Here is a 22,548-nt window from a genome sequence, read left to right as displayed (position 1 = left end):
ACAACATGGGGTAATATCTTGACTTGTGCATGAACTGGACTTAAGTGAGGCAGAGCTGCACGAACTCTTCAACCTCACTCTCTTCAAGAATCAGAGACCGGTGGTGGTGACAAGAAAAAAATTATTTTAACATACAGAGTAAGAAAACTACTGTCAGCAATATGTGAATGAACTTAATCTAAATTATGGAAGTGTTCTGTCAACACTCCACTTCCAACATCAAAGCACATAAAAAAGCACTGTATTGATCTAAGATTCCCATGGCCAAGAATTTCCCTTCCTATCCAAAGACTGCAAAACCACAAATAGACTCTTTTCAATCAATAACTGCAAACAGTACTAGTTTTCAGGGTAACATTCTGGGATAACTACTATCTCTTTACAAAGTTCTCATCACAAGTGTGACTAACTCACTGACATCTTAATCCATCAAAGTTATCAAATCAACTTTCTACAACACTTCGGAGTGCATCTAAACCCAAATTAGATTTAAAATATCCATGGGAAATGTTTGACTAAATAAAAACACAAAAAATATAATGTGAATGGATAGTTTTCTAAGTTACTATACAACCCACAAGAAACTATTTAGGGGATCCAGCTCTATTCAAGTTTGAGACCACTGTGCTATATATACACCATATCGTGACATACTGAATTACAAGAGTGTAGTGGGACTTCTCTTTTACCAGTTAGATACTGGTAGATACACCACATAAAAATTTTATTGAGGAAAGTCTTCATACCATGGCAAAATTTGAGATATTTCATCATAGTATTTCAATATTTTATTCATTGAAGCAAGGGGAAAAGACCATGTTTCACATTATCTCTTGGGGGAAGTTTTTGATAGCCTCTAAAATTTGTTGTATACCTCTTTTACAAGTTAACTAAATTTTATTCCAGTTGAAAAGGCTCTTAAAGATATTTTAGTACAACCTCATTAAAAAAAAACAACACAAACAAACAGGAGAGGTGAGATGAGGGAAAAAATAACTATTAATGGAAAAAATAAGATTTTCTTAATAAAAAAATGAGATTAAATAATTCATAATAAAGGGTGGTATTTAAATCCAGGTCTTCTAGCTCCAAACTCAATGTTCTTTTCAACGTGCCTCCACATAGGTAGTCAGTCAATGAATAAATATTAACCAAGTACCTGTGTGCCAAAGCAATGTACTAAGTGCTGGGAACAACCAATTAATAAGCACCCAGTCTACCCAATAAATTTTATTTAAATAAGTCAATGGTATGGGAAGAAAGGAAAAATATATTACATTAGCTTGTTCTCAAAAATAATGACGGTAAACATCAGCATCATGATGCCATTACCCAATTATCTTTAGATGAAGTAGTACTATTTATGATTGTTTTGAAGGACTTTGGAAGCTGGTGGTCATTGACCAGTGCCAATCGGTAGCCCCCCAGTAGTATTCTTAAACCAATCACTCTCCTAACTTGTATAAGGCATTTAATAAAGGGAACAAGGGCTTCTTGTTTTGCTTTGACTGCCTCACTTTCTAAGATTTGCCTGTTTCATGATGTCTTTCTACATAATTTACAAACTCAATTTGTTACAGTGAACACCGTCACCACACATTTTATGTTCAATTTGTGGTTAAGTCAGCCTTAGGAAAAAAAAAATGACAAATAAGTTTCCAAAGGTATATGTAAACTAATTTTTAACAGATTTCAAAGAAACTTGTTACACAACCAGAGTTTACAGGAATAATTCTTACTCTGAATGAGGTCTAAAGTTCACTAGACCTAATTAGTGAATGTTCCCAAATTTTGTTTTCTCTAATTTTTCTTCCAAAATCTTTTCTTTCCAAAAGCTCCCCTTCAAACCTCAAACAAGTACCAAAAGTATTTATTGAGAGCCTATTCTGCTCAATACTACCACAAAAAAATCGAATGTTTAAAAACTTTAAAGCAAGTGATATGACTTAAAGTGTTAAAAAGAATTCTAAAGTTCCAATTCAACAATAAAGGATGATTAAAATTTCTGTTTAGTTTAATGAATTAATATATCAATTCTTTAAAACTCAGTTATGCATAATTATCTCTTACCATTGCTTAAAAAAAAAAAAAGTCTTACCTTTTTCCTTTTAGCTGGAATATCTATGATCTCTATCCCACTCCTATCCAGGGGCTGAAAAAAAAGAAACAAGTATGGGAAATCCCGTCAAAATGCTTTTTTTGTTGCCAATTAAAAAACCAAAATTTTGAGTCAACCCAACTTACAGAAGATAGTGGAGAAGAAATAGCAGCTGGAATCCGTTTTGCATCCTATTAAAAAATGTTGAAGAAAGACAGTGTTTCCCAAAAAAGTTCAGATATTTTCATTTTAAAAATATTCTTACATTTGAATAGAATATAAATTATTTACCGCCAAAGGACTTGACATCTTCTCCAAAGACTGTAATATACGTCGAGCTGTTGAACTAGTTACACCATAGGATTGTGAATTAACTTGCTTGGCTTTCATCTGTCTTCTGATTGGTGCCTATAAAGAAAATTCTGTGTTATTTGTTGGAATACAAAATTCAGAGCAAATATTTTATGCAAAGTAGATGTTAATATTTATAGAGTTGAAGTATCCAAAAAAAGGTCTTTTAAAACAATTGTGTATCCATACATGCACAAAGACACATAATGGCAATAAGCATTAAGTTTTTGCTAAGTGATAGGTACTGTGATAAGTATGAGGAAGCTTAAAAAAAAAAACTTTGTCCCTCCCTGTCCTCAAAAAGTTCACATTTAAATGGGGGATACAACGTACCAACACCTATGTGTGTGTCTATAATATGTATATACACATACACATATATGTACACATTTACAATCTCATAAGGTGAGCACCTGGCAAGTAAGGTGAGAGAGGGAAAAATATCCTTTAGAAAATAGGTTTGAGGACAAATAGGTGGCTCGGTGAATAGAGAGCCAGGCCTAGAGATAGAAGATTCTGAATTCAAATCTGGCCTCATATATTTCCTAGCTATATGACCCCGGGCAAGTCACTTAACCCCTACTGCCTAGTCCTTATTGCTCTTCTGTCTTGGAACCAATACACCATATTGATTCTAAGAAAGGGAAGGGAAGGGCTTTTATTTCTTTTTAATTGGGTTTCAGTTGAGCCTTGAAGGAATCCAGGAGTGGGAGGTGAGGAGGAAGAGTATATTAGATGTATCTGACTGCCAATTAGAGGGCAAAAATATCAGAGCTCAAGTGTCATGTATAAGGAGCAGTAAGAAGGCCAGTGTGTAGGGAATTCTGGGAAGAGGGCAGTGTAGAAGCAGCAAGATTCCAGACCTCCATAAAACCCTTCAGAAACAATCAAGGACAAAGGGCTCCCAGGTAACAGAAAACCAAATCTGACAACAGAATAGAGCTGGGGGATTCTCCAGCTGAACCCAACTTAAAAGATACATGGAAAAAAAGAGAAAAAGTCTGAATTCTTCCAACTGTCTGGTGGGAGGGGAAAGAAAGGAGGAAGATCCCAGATTCCTCCTCCACCTAATATGCTGAGTCTCTAGTGGATCCTGGAATCTCTGGGTGGTCTGGAGTGTTAGTCTGAGGGAGTGCCTCACTGGCACAGCTGTGCCAAACTCAAGGCTCTAATCCAGGACAGCAGGGAGGCAGGTAGGGGAGAAACCCAGAGAGGGTGAACATACACTCCATCTTGCCTTTCACCCTCCCACACACACCCTTTCTCTCCAGGTTTTGACCTCAGGACAACCTCCACCTGGCTTAATCCTATCAATATAGCAAGTTTTCTGAGGGCAAGGAAACTCCAACATCCTTCCCACACAGACTAAAAGTGAAAGTAGCCAAATTCACTTCTCTAGCTGACCTCAGGGCACTTGGAGCTAAGCAGATCAATCCCACCTGGCTTAATCCTATCAACATAGCAGACAAAGAAGTCTTCAGGAAAGCTCCAATACCCTTCCCCCACAGACTACAATGAAAGCAGCCAAATTCACTTCTCTAGCTTTGGGGGGTGGGGGGAGGTGGGGCCTGACCCCAGGGCATTTGGAGCTATGCAGATCAATCCCACCAGGCTTTATCTTATCAATTTAGCAGAAAAGAAGTCTTCCCAAGGGCCAGGAAGCTCGAACACCCATCACCCACAGACTACAAAGAAAGTAGCCAAATTCATTTCTTGAGCTTTGAAAATCTGGCCTTAGTTCCCACTAACTTAATAAACAGAGAAGAACCCTTCCCAGGACTGAAAAGGGGAAACCCACAGATTAAAAAAAAAAAATGATCAGAGGGCCAATATTACAGGCAATTACAGGAAAGAAAGAAGGAAAAAACGAGTAAACAACAGAAACAGAAAATAAACCACAATCAACAGCTTCTATCCAGAAATTAAAAAAGAGCAAATGGATCAGAAAGATAAAGGAACACCAAACAAAAACATAGAAACTTCAGTGAAATGGACACAGGATTTGGAAGAACTCAAAATTCAATTAATTCAAGAGCTCAGAAATCAAGGGAGGCTGAAGACAACTGGGAAAAGGAAATACATGATCTAAAACAAGAAAAAAATGTCTTAAAAGCCCAAATAGGCCAGCTGAAAAAAGAAGGTAAAAGATGATCTACCAAAAAAAAAAAAAAAATCAGACCAGAAGAAGGATGAGCAAAAAGCCAGGGATGAAATTCAGTCTTTAAAAATTAGCATTCAACAACTAGAAGCAAATGACTTCAAGGCAGCAAGAATACATAAAACAAATTTTAAAAAAATGAAAAATTTGAGGAAAATATGAAACACCTCATTGACACAACCACAGATATGGAAAACAGATTTCAAAGAGACAATTTAAGCATTATTGGTCTACCAGAACATCATGACAAAAGAAAAAGCCTGGACATCATCCTACAGGAAATTATACAAGAAAATTGTCCTGACATTCTTGAACAAGGGGGAAAAGTGGAAATTGAAAGAATCCACAGATCGCCTCAGATACCACGGAACCACAGTTAGGATAACACAGGATCAGGCTGCATCTACATTGAAGAACCGGAAGGCATGGAATATAATATTCCGGAAAGCAAGAGAGCTGTGTCTACAACCAAGAATTAATTAACCAGCAAAACTGACTATATTCTTGCAGGAGAAAGTATGGTCATTCAACAAAATTGAAGACTTCCAAGCATTCATAAAGAAAAAACCAGACTTAAACAGAGTTTGCTGTCCAAACACATTACTCAAGAGAATCACCATAAGGTAATTAAGAGAGCAGGGGAGGGGGCAGCTGGGTAGCTCAGTGGATTGAGAGCCAGGTCTAGAGACAGGAGGTCCTAGGTTCAAATCCGGCCTCAGACACTTCCCAGCTGTGTGACCCTGGGTAAGTCACTTGACCCCCATTGCCTACCCTTACCACTCTTCCACCTATAAGTCAATACACAGAAGTTAAGGGTTTAAAATTAAAGAGAGAGCAGGGGAAAAAAAATAACCTTTTCTTTAAGGGACCCAATAAGTTCAACTGATATATATCCCTATAAGAAAAGAAGATATTGGTAACTCCTAAAAATTGTTATAATCAACAGGGTAGCTAAAAGAAGCATACTTAGAGGAAACAAGGACAAACTATAGGATGGTGTGTGTGTGTGTGTGTGTGTAAAAACTAGAGGTAAAAAAATATAATATTAAGAGAAATGGGAAAACAGACAAAATGGAGTATATTTATAATTCATAAGAAGTGCATGGGGTGAACAGGGGAGAAGACAAATACAATGGAAAGGTAAAGAAGATGGAGAAAGGAAATACTTAATTCTTAAGTGCATTGAAATTAACTTAAAGAGGGAAGAACAATCAGATCCACTGGGGCACAATGTAAAATAAGTAATTTTGATTACATTAAATTAAAAAGGTTTTGTACAAACAAAAACAATGCAACCAAATCAGAAGGGAAACAACAAACTGGGGGAAAAAACTCGGACAGAGGTCAAATTACTCAAATATACAAGGAGCTAAATCAATTGTATTAAAAAAAAAAAAAAAATCAGGGGGCAGCTGGGTAGCTCAGTGGATTGAGAGCCAGACCTAGAGACGGGAGGTCCTAGGTTCAAATCCGGGCTCAGACACTTCCCAGCTGTGTGACCCTGGGCAAGTCATTTGACCCCCATTGCCCACCCTTACCACTCTTCCACCTATATCAATACACGGAAGTTAAGGGTTTAAAATAAAACCTTTCCTCAATTGATAAATGGGCAAGGGATATGAATAGGCAATTTTGAGATAAAGAAATCAAAACTCAATAAGCAAATGAGAAAGTGTTCTAAATCTCTAATAATTAGAAACATGCAAATCAAAACAACTCTGAGGTACCACCTTATACCTAGCAGATTGGCTAAAATGACAGCAGGAGAGAGTAATAAATATTGGAGGGGATGTGGCAAAATTGGGACATTAATGCATTGCTGGTGGAGTTGTGAACCGATCCAACCGTTCTGGTTAGCATTTTGGAACTATGCCCAAAGAGCACTAAAAGAATGCCTGCCCTTTGATCCAGCCCTTCCATTGCTGGGTCTGTACCCCCAAAAAGATCATAAGGAAAAAGACTTGTACAAAAATATTTATAGCCACACTCTTTGTGGTGGCAAAAAACTGGAAAACAAGGGCATGCCCTTCAATTGGGGAATGGCTGAACAAATTGCAGTATATGCTGGTGATGGAATACTACTGTGCTCAAAGGAATAATAAACTGGAGGAATTCCATGTGAACTGGAATTGGAATGACCTCCAGGAATTGATGCAGAGTGAAAGGAGCAGCCAGAAGAACATTTTACACAGAGACCAATACACTGTGGTAAAATCGAATGTAATGGACTTCTGTACTAGCAGCAGTGCAATGACCCAGGACAATTCTGAGGGACTTATGAGAAAGAACACTATCCACATTCAGAGGAAGAACTATAGGAGTGGAAACACAGAAGAAAAACAACTGCTTGAACACATGGGTTGATGGGGACATGATTTGGGATGTAGACTCTAAACGACCACCCCAATGCAACTATCAATAATATGGAAATAAGTCTTGATCAATGACACATGTTAAAACCAGAGGAATTGTGCTTCTGCTACAGGGGGGAGTTGGGGTGGAGGGGGAAGGGTAGAGGGGAAAGTAAGGTCATGAATCATGTAACCATGAAAAATTTTTCTAAAAAAATAAAAATTTTGTTTTATTTTTTTAAAAAAAGGCCAGTGTAACTGATCCCAGCATGTATAGAAGGAAATATAAAACTAGATGCAAAAGATCCAGGTTGTGAAGTTTCAAATGCTGAACAGGGTATTCTACATTTTATCCTTAAAAGTAATAAGGAGTCACTGGATTTTGTTACAGTAGAAAAGTAATGTGAACATTACAGCTTAGAAAAAAATTGTAACAAGGGAGTGGCAAATAGATTGGAGTGGGGAAAGATTTAAAGAGAAATCAAACAAAAAAGATGAGCATCCAAACTGTTGAAAGCCCACACCAGGGTGGTGGGTGAGAAAGAAAACAAGAAGATATGGCAACACATGAGAATATCACAGCATTGAATAATAAACTACTATATTAGAGTGCATATCTAGGATATTAAACATTGTGCACTAATCAGAATAACTTGCCTTAATATTTTCTGACACCATATGGAATTAAGTGATAGGTCACAAATCTTTTCCTATGACTCAGGAATAATAATAATTTAAAGAAAATTGCACTGTAGTACCAAATATGAAGTGCTAGACCAGGTGAATTACAGTTTTCTAACTACCACAAAATTTCAATATAGGCCAATTAGGAAATCCTAAGACCTACTGGAACGCGACTGATAAAAGTTTTAAAGTTGCCAACACATGAAATACACTGTGGGCACTGTAAATTTTGAAACATCAAAAGACTTCCTACAATTTTAGTAAGAAAAAATAAGGTCAATAAGACATCCAAATACCATCAAAGCATACAAGTGTTGCTGGAGTCTCCAAACAAAATGAAAACTCTGGTGGATTCTATCAAGCTGGAAAGACTTCACAAATGGCCTAGTAATGACCTGAGAAAGGACCTAACTAAATTTAAAGAGGTTCATCATTAATAGATTGGCCAGAGACCTCTCAAAAAACTTATCTAGTAAGATACAGAGGTTGCAATCCGTGTTACTAGAAAGAGTACACATTCATGCAATGAAATCCAAGACCATTCGAATACTGAAGTTATGTTTTTAAGTATATTTTCTTCATAAGAAAGTTTCTTGTATTTCAGGAAACAGGAAATAAACATTAAAGGAACTGAAACAACTGGTCCACAATAGACCACAAGAAATCCCATTGGGTTTATAAGTTCTAATGATCTCTTCCGTACAAGTGTGCATTACAACATTCCAATAGCAATGTTGCCACCATAAAAGCAACACAGCTTGGCTGACCCTGTTCTTTTCTATTCAGCAATGATTAAAATAAAGCAGGTGCACTGTCAAGATACAATCTAAATATAGCTCATTTTCAAATAATTTACAAACAGCTCATAGAAAATAAAAAGTAAATTGTCATTACTTCTAAAAAGTAGCATTTTTCTAACTTCAATCAATTTATTCATTAGCATATTTGTGGGTATTACATCTAGTCTATAATAGTTTCTTCAATTATTTATTTCTAGTTGATTCTATGATCATTAATAGATGTTTGAGACAACAAGTTTAATACAGTAATAAAAAACAAACATTTTTTGTCCTCACTATACAGCTTGTTAAAGGAACAAGATTAATTCATAATATTCTTGGTCTAAACACTTATAGATTTCATTAACACATTTTGACTTCTTAAAATATAAAGGCACAAAAAAATAAAATTTTCTACTAGCATATTCAGTAGTCAACTACAGAATTTATAGGCTTTCACCTATGTGATAGTCAAAAGAAACAATAACTCTAGAAGCCAAGTATTAGGGGTTCAAATTGTTGTTTTGCCATTTATTAATACTATATAAGCTTGCATTTAACATTTTTAGACCAGTTTCACCCTCTGTAAAATAATTGATCCTTAGTGATCCTATAATCACCATCAAGATTTAATGGGGGCAGCTGGGTGGCTCAGTGGATTGAGGGCCAGGCCTATAGATGGGAAGTCCCAAGTTCAAATCTGGCCTCAGATACTTTCCTAGCTGTGTGGTACTGGATAAATCACTTAACCCCCATTACCTAGCCCTTATCAATCTTCTGCCTTAGAATCAATGCATAGTATTGGTAAGGGAAGATAAAGGTTTAAAATAAGTAAAATTTAAAAAGAAGTATACTTAATTAGTGTAATGAAATAAAGAAAATTAAAGAGGAAATGAACAAATATCCCCTTTGCAATGATTTCTGAAAACTTCCTATCATCTACAAAGTAGTCTTAATTTTTAAAAATGAATAAAATAGGTATGTAGACAGCACTGAATAGAAAATAAATTTTCTAATTCAAAGAAATGTGAAAAGGTAAAATCAAAATAATGACGCATGTAACTTAAATATTTTAATCAAACTATTTAGAGAAAGGAAGAGATCTTATTTTATGGGTTATTATGAAGAAATTCACAAAACAGTCATGTAAAATCCGGAATTTTTCACACTAAAGGATCTTTCCAAAATCACAGGTGAAACATTCAAGAAAAATAATCAACTTCTGATTTATCCTTGGAGATTTTATAAAATAAATTACCACAAAGCCTTCCCCCAAATCACAAACCATTCTTTTTTACCTGGTAAGGTGTATTTCGTATTTTAGACTGTCTAACAGCTGCTGCACCACCGTAAGTTGTTTTACCAGGGTAAAAAGGAGAATCCCCAAGTTGGCTTGTTTTAAGGATTGAAGAATTCCCAAGTGACTGCAGTGAAAAATAATGACAGATCATAAGCAAGAGTCACATAACTAATGTGATTAAATACATATTACTTGGGACTCACAGGAGAAAGTGTTCCAAAGGCAGACAAGTTGAATGCTGGTTTCTTTGAGCTGGTGGCAGTATGCTGTGAGAGTGAATGAGACCGTTCAGCTTCGGGGGACCATAGAGGTGGCCCTGAAGTGTTCTTTGAAACAGCTATATCTGAAAAAAAAAGAAAAAATATATCTGAAAAAAAGAAAAAATATATATATGCTCATTTCTCCCCTTGGCCCAACTACTTTGGGACTTTTATACCCAGGAAGCTCATTCTTGGGGTGACTTCATCATCCTCTAAAATAGGGGTCAGCAACGTATGGCTCTCGAGCCATATCTCGCTCCACCTCCTGACTGGCCAGTCGGGGCAGAGCCCCAGGATGTGCCCCAGGGGGCCCTTCAGCCCCCGCCCCATATTCCAGTGCCATCTTCCTCCTTCCACACACGTTTATGGCTCTCACAGCCAAAAAGGTTGCCGACCGTTGCTCTAAGATCTCATCAGCCTTAGTCTTCCACTTCATTGATGCCTCTGTTTGAAGGGTAGAGCCAAATCTCCATTGAAAGAGAGCTCACTTCAGATGATTGTTAAATAGTGCCATTGATAAGGAAGCAGCATGATACAACAAAAGAGAGTTAAGAGAAGCTGTGTTGAAGTATTATCTTTGATATTATTTGTATGTATAAGAAAGTTACCTAACCTCTCTGAGCCTCAGTTTACTCATCTGCAAAATGAGAATGGAGTAGATGGCCTCAAGGTTTAAATCTTTTATTCCTAGGACATCTATTACAGTATTTGCAACTAAAGATTACCTTTATCAGAAGCTCTCGAAGAAAAGCCACTGGTAGTTGAGATGTTATCATCATCATGCTGAGAGGTAGAATCTTTGATTTCTTTTACAAATGAGAACCCAGAACTGCCAATTGGGAATGCTGAGGATGTAGATGGCTGACAATGCATTGTTGGAGATTCCAACATGGAGAAATTCAGGTGGCTCCGATGAAGAGAAGGCCTTGTTAAAACATCCGGATAATTTAAAGCAGATCTACTTGTTGAAGGTTCTTAAAGGGAAATCAATACAACGAATATGCACTGTGACAAAAATGTAATACTATGCCATCAAAATACATTAAAAGTACTTATTAGATTGACCTATAGAAATAATTTATAAGCGCTTAAAATGATAAGTTAAATTTCATCTTTGCCTTATCCCTTTTAGACTCCAGTCAACAAAGAATGAGATGCCTTTTTCCTACGTTCATTCAACCAATATTAGGCATTTATGACATATAATTTAATTCAACATATATTTGCTTAGTGCCAAGCACTGTGCCGTGCTATGCTTTAGGAATACAAAGACAAATATGAAATAGTATGAGCCCTTAAGGAACTTACATCTTACTAGGTCAGAGTGAAAGGACAGGACATGGAACACAATGATACAACAAGTACAGAGACAACAATATAAAATGCATATAAAGTAACAGAAGACGCTAATGACTATCAGAGGTTAAGAGGGAAATCAGGAAAGGCAAATCATTCAGTATAGCTAAGAACAAGAGGCCTCAAAGTTAAAGAAAGCATTCCTGGCATGGGGGACTTCCTATGCAAAGGTACAGAGGTGGGAAATAATAGTAGCTGGGCCAGTTTGGTCAATATGGAGAATGCATAAAAAATACTATTAAATATATCTGAAAAGATAAGCTGGAGCCAGAATGCAAATCGATTTAATGCCTACACATGGGTCTATGTTTGCTGTTAAAAAGAAAGAGAAAGCCATTGAGACTTTATGAATAAGAGAAATGGTCAGATTCATACAATTAGAAATAAAACTAACAAATGTATGGAAGATGAGGAATAGAAAAACTTGAAATAGAGACTGTTATAATACCCTGGGTAAGAAGTGATAAAAGGACCATACTGTGGTGGCGGCGGTCTAATGAATAGACAGAAAAGGGTACTGGCAAGCTATGCTGTAGAAAAAGTAACAATAATGTGGCAACTAACTGGATATGGAAGGTAAGAGAGAGGGAAGTCATCCTGAGTGACTGAAGGATGGTGGTGTCTCCAATAGAAAAAGACAATTAGAAAGAAGGGTGAGTTTCAAGGGGGGAAGATTACTTCCATTTTAGTTGGATGTGGTAAGATTAAGATATCTATAGGACAACCAGATAAACATGCTCAGCAGACAGTTGGAAGGAGTAACCAGAGCTTAGGGGAGACTAGGAACAGGTATGCGCATGTGTATATGTTAGGGAGCTGAAAGTAACCTAAGAGGCCATTTAGTCTAACTCATATTTTACATTTTACATACCAGTTGGAGAGACTTGCCTGTGTTCATACTATTAAAGGGTCAAAGTCAGAATTTGAATTCAGGTCTTCAAAGCTCTAAGTCCAGTAACTGGATTCCCTGTATCAAGCATCCTCTCTAAGCCAAGCTACCTGTGATGACCATTGAGTATGAATACAAAGAATAGAGTGCTGGGAGAGAGCCAATTCAACTCTTGGATCATGACCCCAGTAAAAAAGAGATTAAGAAAGAAATCAGACAACGCAAAACAAGAACTAGAAGCTAGCACTGTCACAAACACACACACATACACACATACACACACACACACACTCTATCTAGAAGAAAGGGGTGATCAATAATGTAAAATGTTCAGTATAAATGTTAGAAAAGGTCAAGAAGGATGAGGACTTGAAAAAAGAGTTAAATTATTTAGCATATTAAAAGACTGCCCAAATAAGGATACCATATTGAAAAATGGTAGAATTGAAGTGAAGATGAGAAAATGGATGCAACAATTTTAAAGGGCATTTTCTATGCATTTGCCCATGTAGGGGAGAACATAATGGTCATCTTTAAAGAGAACAGATAGCATGGCTGACTTGAGAAGAGCACAGGATACAAAAGGTCTGTGCTTAGTATTAGTACTAAAGGAGACACAAAAATAGACAAAAAACTTTTGCTCACAAAGAATTTTAAAATCTAGAATTTTTTTTAATTAAAAAAAATTTTATTTAAAATTACAGGGGAGGTAATGCTTGAGTACCTATGAATATAAAGAGACACAATGGATGTACAAGAAGGATTAAAGCAAAGTGATATGAGGTGAGAAAGAGAAATATCTTCTGGCTATCAGAGTGAAGGAAATAGGAATGGCTTGATGAAGTGATATTGCAGATATATATATATAAATGAAAACAAAGGCATAGAAACAAAGTATGGCTTGTGTCTGGCAGGGTAGAGGTCAGCAAATAGTTTAATTTGACTGGAGCAGAAAGTATCGTTTATGTGGGAGAGTGGCATGAAATAAGATTGGAAAAATAAACAGGAGCCAGATTACTAGAGGGCTATGAATGAAAAAGTTTGAATTTCCTTTGGTATTAGGTAAAAAAGGTTTGGAGACAATGAAATGGCACTACTATTGTATATGACAAAGATTCACAGAATTTCAGGGCTAGAAGAGACTTTAGACATCATCTAGTCAAGTATTTTCGAATTCAAAGAGAATTAAATACTGCTAAAATGCTTTTATTCACCTCAACAAATAACTTTTATCCTATGCTGCTACTGGGTGAAAAAAACACAAAATATTAGCAAAAGAACTTATACTCTGAGAGGAAATACAACATTTTAAGTCACATTTATATAACACACTTTAAGATTGAAAAACACATTCCTTATAATTCTGTGAAAAGTATTTATCATCAGCCCACTTTTACAGATGAAGAAAATAGGCTTTGAGGGATTAAGTTACATGTCGATGATCACAGAACTATTGTCAGAAGCAGACTTAAAGCCCAGATCCTGGCTTCAAGTCCAGCATTCTAGCCATTACCTCTCAACACTTTCAGGTACACAGGTTAAGTATAATACAAGGAAGAATGAAATAAGGACAGAGGAGGACCCCAGGCAACATGCTTTAAGAAATGTTAAGAAGGAAGGGCTCACTTTCAACTGAGAAGGATCAGGGACAGCTACATGGAGGTATAGGTACCTCTGCTGGACCCTAAAAGAAGTTAAGAGATAGAGAATATATTACAAGCATGGGATCTCTAACAAATGCAGAGGTAGAAAAGGACAAATGAGAATAAACAGCATCAGTTTGGCTAGAACACAAAAGTTCAAAATTTCATCTCAGACCTTCCAGCCCTTTTCTCCAACTACTAGATATCTCCACCTAGATGTCTCCCTCAGGTCATCAGAAGTTCAAAACATAAAAAACTGAATTTGTGACACCCTCATCCCTACCTTCTTTATCGATCGCGCCAATATTCTCCTAGTAATCTAGGCTATTAACCTCAAAGCCATATTTGACTCTTCCTTCTTAGCCCACATGTCCAATCATTTCCCAAATGCTAATAATTCTACCTCTACAAAACTCCCTCAATCTGATCATTCCTTTTCATTCCAATTTCTTGACTAGAATGTTATAATAATTAAAAAGCAATGATATGGAAAGTGAAGAGGGAATCAGTGTAGTTAAGTGAGGCAGAAAGTGGTCAGATATGTTTTAGAAATAATCACTTTTAACAAATGTGTGGAGATTAGTTTGGAAAGTAGGAGAGACTGGAGGCAGGGGCCAATTAAGACACTAATTACAATAGTTTAGGAAAGAGGTAGTGATGCTTGAACTAGAATGGTTGTAGTGAGTTAAGAGGAAAGTATATGTGAGAGATGTGAAACTAGAATTGACTGTAACTGACTATTATGAAGTGGGTGAGAGAGTGAGGAGTTAAGGATAATTCCAAGGTTACTAAAAAGTTAGATATATAACTCAACAGAAATAAGAGAAGTTTAAGAAGAAGGGTGTTTTGGGAAAAAGAAAAAAGCTGTTTTGGACATGTTGAGTTTGGAATGTCAATGGACATCAAGAAGGAAATTACCAAAAAAGCAGCTCATTATGTAGAACTAGAACTTGGAAAGATACTTTGATGGGACATATCGATTTAGGATTTATCCAAGTAGAGATAATAATTAAAACCATGGGAGATTTTGATTTTATAGAATGTGATCTCCCTGATTATAGCTCTTTTCTAGTAGTAGCCCAAGTATACAAGGTTAGATCACAAATTTTTATGTTATATATCTTGGAATGGCAAGGTAATTGTTCTTTTTTATCAGGCTTCATTCATGGCATGAAAATACCTTTCAGCAAGTGCAGTACATCGAATTTATTCTGCTATTTCCAGTAAGGATAAAAGTATACTCAAAAAAACTGCAAAGTAAATTAAAGTTACCTAAGAAAAATTTAGATTTAGCATTTCTTCTCTTACAAGAAAATTAAAGAGTTCTATTCCACTCAAGCCCTTTTTGAACTTTTTTTAGGAACCAACATCATTGAAACCCAAAATGAACAGATGATAATGTTACAGCATTTATACAGTTAGGGCTTTCAAGCTAAGCTTCCAAAAACATCTATTTTATTAGTGTTCTAATTGTGAGTATAAATAATCAAAAAAAGAAAAAATTCAAAAGATGCCCCCCTCCAATAAATATAATTCCTTCAAGAAAAAAAAAAGTGGTTTTCTATTAAACAAACCAGTCATTATTTATAAGTCATTTTTTGCTTAGGTACAAATTTCCTTAGGTACTTGGTTATGTTTTAATAATAATTAGACTAAATAAGGAATTTTTCAATCAAAACAAGTGAAATTATAGCCCTGATATGATAATCCATCCTTCCACTTACCGTTACTGATTGTTGGGTCAGGAGTGATCCTCCCATCATTAATAATTGGGTTTTCTTCATCTGTATATAAAAGATGATCATTTTCTGTATTTTCCTGCCAATGTCTTGATTCCCTGTTGTCTTCTGAATGTACATAAGCAGTTTCGTTCCTGTTGAAATACTTCTGTAGCCATGCTGGGACGATGTTCTTAACAGATTCTGTAACTCTACTAAGGATCCCCTGTTGGAGATTAAAAAACAACAAAAAAAAACTGCTGTTTACCAACATCAAAAACTATTAAAGATATGTTTCAACTTAATTTAAAAAAATAACACCAAAAATATCTTATAGATACAGAACAAGCTGCTGCGGAGAAATGATTAGATTCCTTAATATGATCCCTACCTAAGTACTTTGTTGGTCCTATGTAGTTTAAAAGAGTTCTGCTTTTAACAGTATTTAAAAAATCAAATCACACTTTCATAAAATCAATAATTTCTCTTAGCTATGTTTTGTAAACAATGATAATCATCAGTAAAAATGTACTAAATTTCTACTATGTACCAACAACTGTCACTAAGTTCAGATTCTCAAAATAACAGTGTGAAATAGGACAGAAGGTATTATTCCCAATTTACAGATTTAGTTCCACATTTATTAAGCAGCTATTATTTGTAGAGTACAGAGCACTAGGGATACAAAGGAAAAAATGTAAATATCTTTGACCTCAAAAAGTTTAAATTTACTAGGAACACCCTATATATACATAAGTAAATATAAGGTATTTGAAATAATATCGAATAACTCTGGCACGAAAAGAACACATGACAGGAGGCAGCTGGGTGGCTCAGTGGAGGTCTAGAGATCGGAGGTCCTAGGTTCAAATCTGGTACACACTTCCTAGCTATGTGGCTCTGGGCAAGTCCCTTAACCCCAATTGCCTAGCCCTTACCACTTTTCTGCCTTGGCACCAACATACTAAGTATTGATTCTAAAACAGAAGGTATAGGTTTGGGAAGAAAAAGAAAAAGAAAAGAACACATGACAGAGATAGTATATATTCCAGACACAAAATCAATAGTAAGAATGCATAAAGGCAAAAGGAAAAATGTTGGTTATGAATTAAGAACAGCTAACAATCTGAACAGAATGGAACAAAGGAAAGATCTTTAATATTGAAATGACTAGAAGGGAATAGGGGAATCAGACTAGAATGGCTCTAAAAGCCAAGGTAATCCGTTTGTATTTTATCCTAGAAGCAAAGTGGCCCAATGAAAATGTTTGACATTGTGTATGCACACTCGTATATGAGAGAGACAGCAGGTAGAGAAGAAAAAAGGGAGAAGGGAGAGGCAAAGATCTGTGCTTTATGAATATCAATTTGACAATTATATAGAGAATGAACTAGAAATATTTGAAAGGTGATATGTCCGAAATAAGAAGGGTAGATAATTATAAGAGTAAAGAAAAAGGGAACTGATCAGCAAAAGAGGTTGTTGAGCTGGATCTGACAAGACAAACCAACTGATTGAATCTGAAAGTGGGGAAGATGAGAGAATAGAGTAGAGGCTGGGATCAGTGTGAATGGAAGAATAGTAGTGCTTTCAAAAGAACAGGCTAAGTCTGAAGGTGGAATGGCTTAAAAGGAAAAAACATAATTCCACTCTGGCTGGTTATGTTGAAACATTAAGAATGTAATTTAGCAGAGAAATCTTGGTTGAGTGTTTTGCTTAGGAGCTATCTACATGTATTTGAGTCTCACACTTAGCTCAAATCTCATAGTCAGTAAATGGCAGAACAAGGATTAAATCGTCCGATTATATACCTAGTGTTCTTTAAATTTTCCAAAATAAAGCCAACCTCCCTCACATATAGTGCATATATAGGAATACCAGTAAGTAACCTTTCCTTTCCATCCCCATAAGAGCCTTAATTTTAAAAGACCAAACAAAAAACAAAGTCAAACTTGGGAAAATAGTTGTCATACTATTAGTAGATAACAGTCATACTATGTTAACCTTTTGAAATAAAATAATTTCTAAGAAGTATATTTCTCTCTTACAAACTACATGGTAAAAAGGGAACAGAAAATTAAAAAGGTGATTAAAATGGCATAAAAATGTTATTACAGAGTAGCTAGGTGGATTAATGGATGGAGAGCCAGACTTAGGAGGAGGTCCAGACTTCAAATCTGTCCTCAGACACATCCTACCAGTGTGACCCTGAATAAGTCCTCTAAATCCAACTGCCACCCCTTACTGTCCCCTTCTGTCTCTGAACTGATATTTAGTATCAATTCTAAGACAGAAAGTAAGGATTTTTTTAAAAAATTACAGTATACTAGAGATTTCTACTTTCACAGTTGTCTTGAATTGTTGGGTATTATGTTAGTGATCTTTTGAGGAGTGAGGTTTAATTTCAGAACTTTTTAAAAATTAATTTTAAAGCAGAAGTAGAAGTTAAGTTCTGAAACTAGAAATAATAAAAATGTTACAGAAAAGACAAGACTTTTAAACAAAATTACAGGTCAGATATCAATATAAGGAATTCAAGAAATTCTTTTCTGGTGCAAGAATTTTATTACAGTAAGTGATACTGAGAAAAGTAAACCATAAGTAAGAGTTTGAAAATAATTGTGTTTATTTCCTTACCTGTTAAGGAAAAAGAAATAAAAATAGAGAAGAGGAGCTGAATATAACCAACAATAAATTTCCAAGGAGAAAATGGAGATACTAATGCCTTCCTTTGTTACAGAGGAAAATGAGCAAGAAGTAAATTTTGGGTAAGGACAAGTATCTGCAAAATTCTGTGATAAAGTGAGATTAACCAAGATTTCAGTATGTGACCAGATTAACAGAACAGTTTTCATCTATTATTGAGATCATATTGCTTGCCAAGACAATTTGGAACCCAAAGTTTTTTAAAATAAACATATCTTTAAAGGATTTTAGAAAAAAATTATAAACTCATTCATTTTATGTCTAGGCATCTGTTGCCAATCTTGGTAAATTTCATTAATAGTTCAACTTTTGCAGGATAATAATCAAGGAATCTTTGCCTTTTTCTCCATTTTCTATTACCTGATTTCTTTGAATAGCTTAGGATGAAACTATTGTATTGCTTGGTTTCTCATTTATTGACCAAAAAAAAAAAAAAAGGTCGGGCACAGCCAAGACAGACTACAACCACTTGAGAGAAAGAAAGGCAGAGGAGTGTGGCAGGGATCCTATGGAAGAAAAAGAGTAATTCCCATTTCCAGGGAAGGGAAACAGAAAATGCATACAGAGATCATCTTAGGTAGTTTTTCTTTTCCCAAAAAATCAAAGCAATGATGGCTGCCAGGTTCCAGTTGTAACTCAGGATATACTTACATAAGAAAAATCAGAGAACCATATAATCACAGAATTTAGTATTGGAAAAGACACAATGGTCAATTCTAATCTAACCAAGGCCTGAAAAAGAATCCCTTCTACATAACATATCGTACAAATGATGATCTAGCTTTTGCTTGGAGACCTCCAATGAAGTAAAATCAAATACTTTTCAAGACAGTTTGTTATACCTGGTCTAATTGTTATGAAGTTTTTTTCTTACTTAAAGGCCTAACTCCATCTCCTTTGCAAACTTATACTGCCTTCTTAGATCAAAGAAAAGCAAATCTAATTCTTCCTCCACACTGACAGCCACTCAGGTACTGACATGTAACATATTCTTCCCCCAAGTTTCTCTTATTGAAGCAAAGCAACTACAGAATTCCTTCCACCAATTTTCATATGCCATAAAACAAAGTCATTCATTATCCTGGATGACCTCCATTTTAGAAAACTCTTTCCAAAACACAATGCAAAAAACTGAACAAAATGTTCCAGATTTGTTGTAACCAGGGCAAAATACAGAAGGATGGTTTTTTGGTGGTTGTTTTTGAACCTAACTCTTTTAATGCAACAAAAGAATCATTTTGAGGCATTGTATAATAGTAATAACAACTAGTATTTACATAGCTCCTCGAGGTTTACAAAGCACTTTACAAATATTATCTCATTAACTCCTCACTACAAACCTGAGAAGTAGGAGCTATTATTAGCAACCAGTTCTGAATACATTTAACTCTACTATAGCCCATCTCTTGCCATCTTTTTCACAAGAATAGCATTTGAGAATTTCATCAAATACTTTGATACAACACTGAGAGATAGGGTAGGCTATATTTTTACCTATTATTAACATCTACCTCTCAACTCTTGTTAGTGAGGAACAAATGAGAATTTCTTTAAGAACTTAGAGCACAGTGTCTGGGGTGGAGAGCAGGCACTATTTAAGTGCTTAAAGATGGATCTAGAGCAGTGATGGGCAAACTTTTTAAAGGGGGACTAAAGGAAAGGAAATGCTCATCTGTCAGTCTGTTTCTAAGGCAACTCTTTCAAAGTTTCACTGAATTTGCCCATCACTGATCTAGGGCATTCGCTTATTCATTTACCTGATCTTCAAGCAAACCTCTTCAAAATAAAGAACTAAGTTTTAGTCTAGTATGTTGGTATTTTACCTTGTACTTGGTCTCTTAAAAAAAAAAAATGAACCCACAGATAAGATACCCATCTGAAGATCTGCAAAATAATTTAAGAAAGCTAAAATTTAAGGATGTTAGAATTTCTAATTCCCTGGGCACCATGTGATATAAAGTGAGGAAACAATTAAGATCATTATATCCAACATGAGGGAGTAAAAAAAACACCTTTCTACATATAAAAAAGTTATAAGCTTCACTCCTGGGCTATTGCTTTCTTCATGAATTTGCATCTCAGCTTCCTCACTGCTGCTAAGAATTAGAATCTAGTTCCTTCCTCTTGGTAAGAATTAGATCCAAATAACTTGAAAGCTATGTGTTAAATTTTAAAAGAAAAGCAAAAGTTGTACATAAGATTTGAGTTTTATGTACTGTCCTTTTTTGTTATTGTTCCTACTACATAACCAATGTCCATTTTATTTGGTGTTTAAATTTAAAATAAAATTCTTCAAAGAATTACTTTCCATTTTGAGGGATTTATGGTAAAGAATGCTACCCACATTCCGAGGAAGGACTGCAGAAGAGGAAACATATAAGAAAAACAATTGCTTGAATGCATGGATTGAGGCAGACATGATTGGGGATGTAGACTCGAAACTACCACACCAATGCAACTATCAACAATTTGGAAATAGGTCTTGATCAATGACACATGTTAAAACCAATGGAAATGTGCATCGGCCATGGGTGGGGGGGGTGGGGGGGGGGGTGAAGGGGAAAGTAGGCGCATGAATCACGTAACCATGTTAAAAATGAATATTAATAAATATTTTTTTAAAAAAATTATTTTCCAAAGTCAGTTTCTGCCACCTTTGCCATCACAAAGGAAGAAATTGTCATTAGATTTCCAGTTTCATTAGTCACTACTACATCATTCAACAAATCAACAAAACACCTAGTGCTAGCAAAAGACAGTTTCTAGCCTCAGAGTTTATATTCTATTGCCTCTGTGCCAGTGTTGTGATTTCCTGAATCCATTTAGTTCTTTTTTATCTCCAGATGTCTACAGATGCCAAGATTACAAATAATTTTTCTTAATGTTCCTGTGATCTTCACTCAAATACTTTCTCCTTCTTTGGCTCCTGGATTTTCTCAGCTGAGTATAACTTCTTCATAATGCTACTCTGCCACTGCACTCTTTTACCTAATTGTTTATTTATTAATTAATTTATTTTGAGTAAATTATACTCTCCTAGAACTATTTCCCTAATCGTTGGTTTCATTCCACCAAGGTTCAGTCATATACATGAGCTCAAATTTGCCTCTGCTTTAAAATCTCTAGTTAATCTTGATTGTGAGCCATACTTTGTGCATTTCTACTGAAATATGAAGTCAGGGATATTAAACGCTGGCTTCTTTCTTAGATGAGATCTTACATGAACTTCTGGGTGTGTTGACTGCTACACTCTTCTTTCAACACTGTAGCTACATTTTTGTTATCTATCTTGGTGATACACAGTTTTCTTCTTCCCCCATTTTTTTTTCCAGTTAAATGATACCTGATTTAATTTGTAAGATACATTTGGAAAGGAGTGGAATAAAAAATGACTGTGATATAAAAACCAAACACTAACAACTATAAAAAATTATTTTAAAATATTTTACAAGAAATCATGCAAATATATGTTTACCAGTACTTGTTAAGGTGCACTCCATTCTTGCCTCAGGAGACCTGCCATTCCCATGGCTTAAAATAGCTTAAAATGGTCTAGAAATTCAATTCACATTCTCAGACATCACCTTCTAAACTAAGTGGCTGGGGCAGCTAGTACAATAGATAAAGAGCCAGTCCTGGGGTCAGAAGGACCTAGGTTCTCCAAATCTGGCCTCTAACACTTCCTAGCTGTGTGATTCTGGGCAAGTCGCTTAACCCCATTTGCTTAGCCCTTGACCTTCTGACAATAGTTGGTTACTAAGATGACAAATAAGAATTTTAAAATTTTTTTAAAAATTAAAACTGGTTGTTCACTTTGCTAATGTGCTTTTTTACTTCCAAATCCACTGCTTTCAACTAATAGCTCTGAAGAAAATATTAGCAATTCCTCTAAATTCTCCATTTTCTTGTTCAGCATTTCTTAATCTTTAGGAAGGCTTTCTAATGTTCATTCCAGCCAAAGTATGTGTTGTTCATATGATTCATTAGAAATGAGTAGTTTGTCATTCATCTTTGGCACTTTGGCACAGAACCCTTCATAATCTGGCCTCCTTATGTTTTTGGTCTTTCTACATCTTAACTCTCCTCATCCCTCACTGTGATTCAGTGACAGTTATATATTCCCCTCTATCAAATTCAACTTTTGCACTGGCTATCCTCCAAACCTGGAATACTCTTCCCCCTGCTCTCCAACCATAACTTCAAATCACCTACGGTAAGTCTATATTATATCCTCCATTAGGCTATTATAAGCCCC

General features: G+C 35.6%; 1 protein-coding gene across 1 annotated transcript in view; it reads right to left on the bottom strand.

The window, feature by feature from the left end:
• The window catches only part of NUP153 (nucleoporin 153), a 52,972-nt gene extending 32,602 nt beyond the window's left edge, over positions 1-20,370 (bottom strand). The window contains exons 1-8 of the mRNA XM_044667544.1: positions 20,338-20,370; positions 15,594-15,813; positions 10,707-10,955; positions 9,925-10,064; positions 9,720-9,845; positions 2,390-2,506; positions 2,245-2,289; positions 2,099-2,152 (exon numbers count right to left, since the gene is read on the bottom strand). Of these exons, the coding sequence (XP_044523479.1) occupies positions 2,099-2,152; positions 2,245-2,289; positions 2,390-2,506; positions 9,720-9,845; positions 9,925-10,064; positions 10,707-10,955; positions 15,594-15,813; positions 20,338-20,370 (984 nt within the window). The remainder of the gene's footprint in view (positions 1-2,098; positions 2,153-2,244; positions 2,290-2,389; positions 2,507-9,719; positions 9,846-9,924; positions 10,065-10,706; positions 10,956-15,593; positions 15,814-20,337) is intronic.
• Positions 20,371-22,548: the final 2,178 nt, after the last annotated feature.

Source organism: Gracilinanus agilis, chromosome 1 (assembly GCF_016433145.1).
Source record: "Gracilinanus agilis isolate LMUSP501 chromosome 1, AgileGrace, whole genome shotgun sequence".
NCBI lineage: Eukaryota > Metazoa > Chordata > Mammalia > Didelphimorphia > Didelphidae > Gracilinanus > Gracilinanus agilis.
Note: the sequence above shows the minus strand (reverse complement) of the source record. Positions and strands in the feature narration are given on the sequence as shown.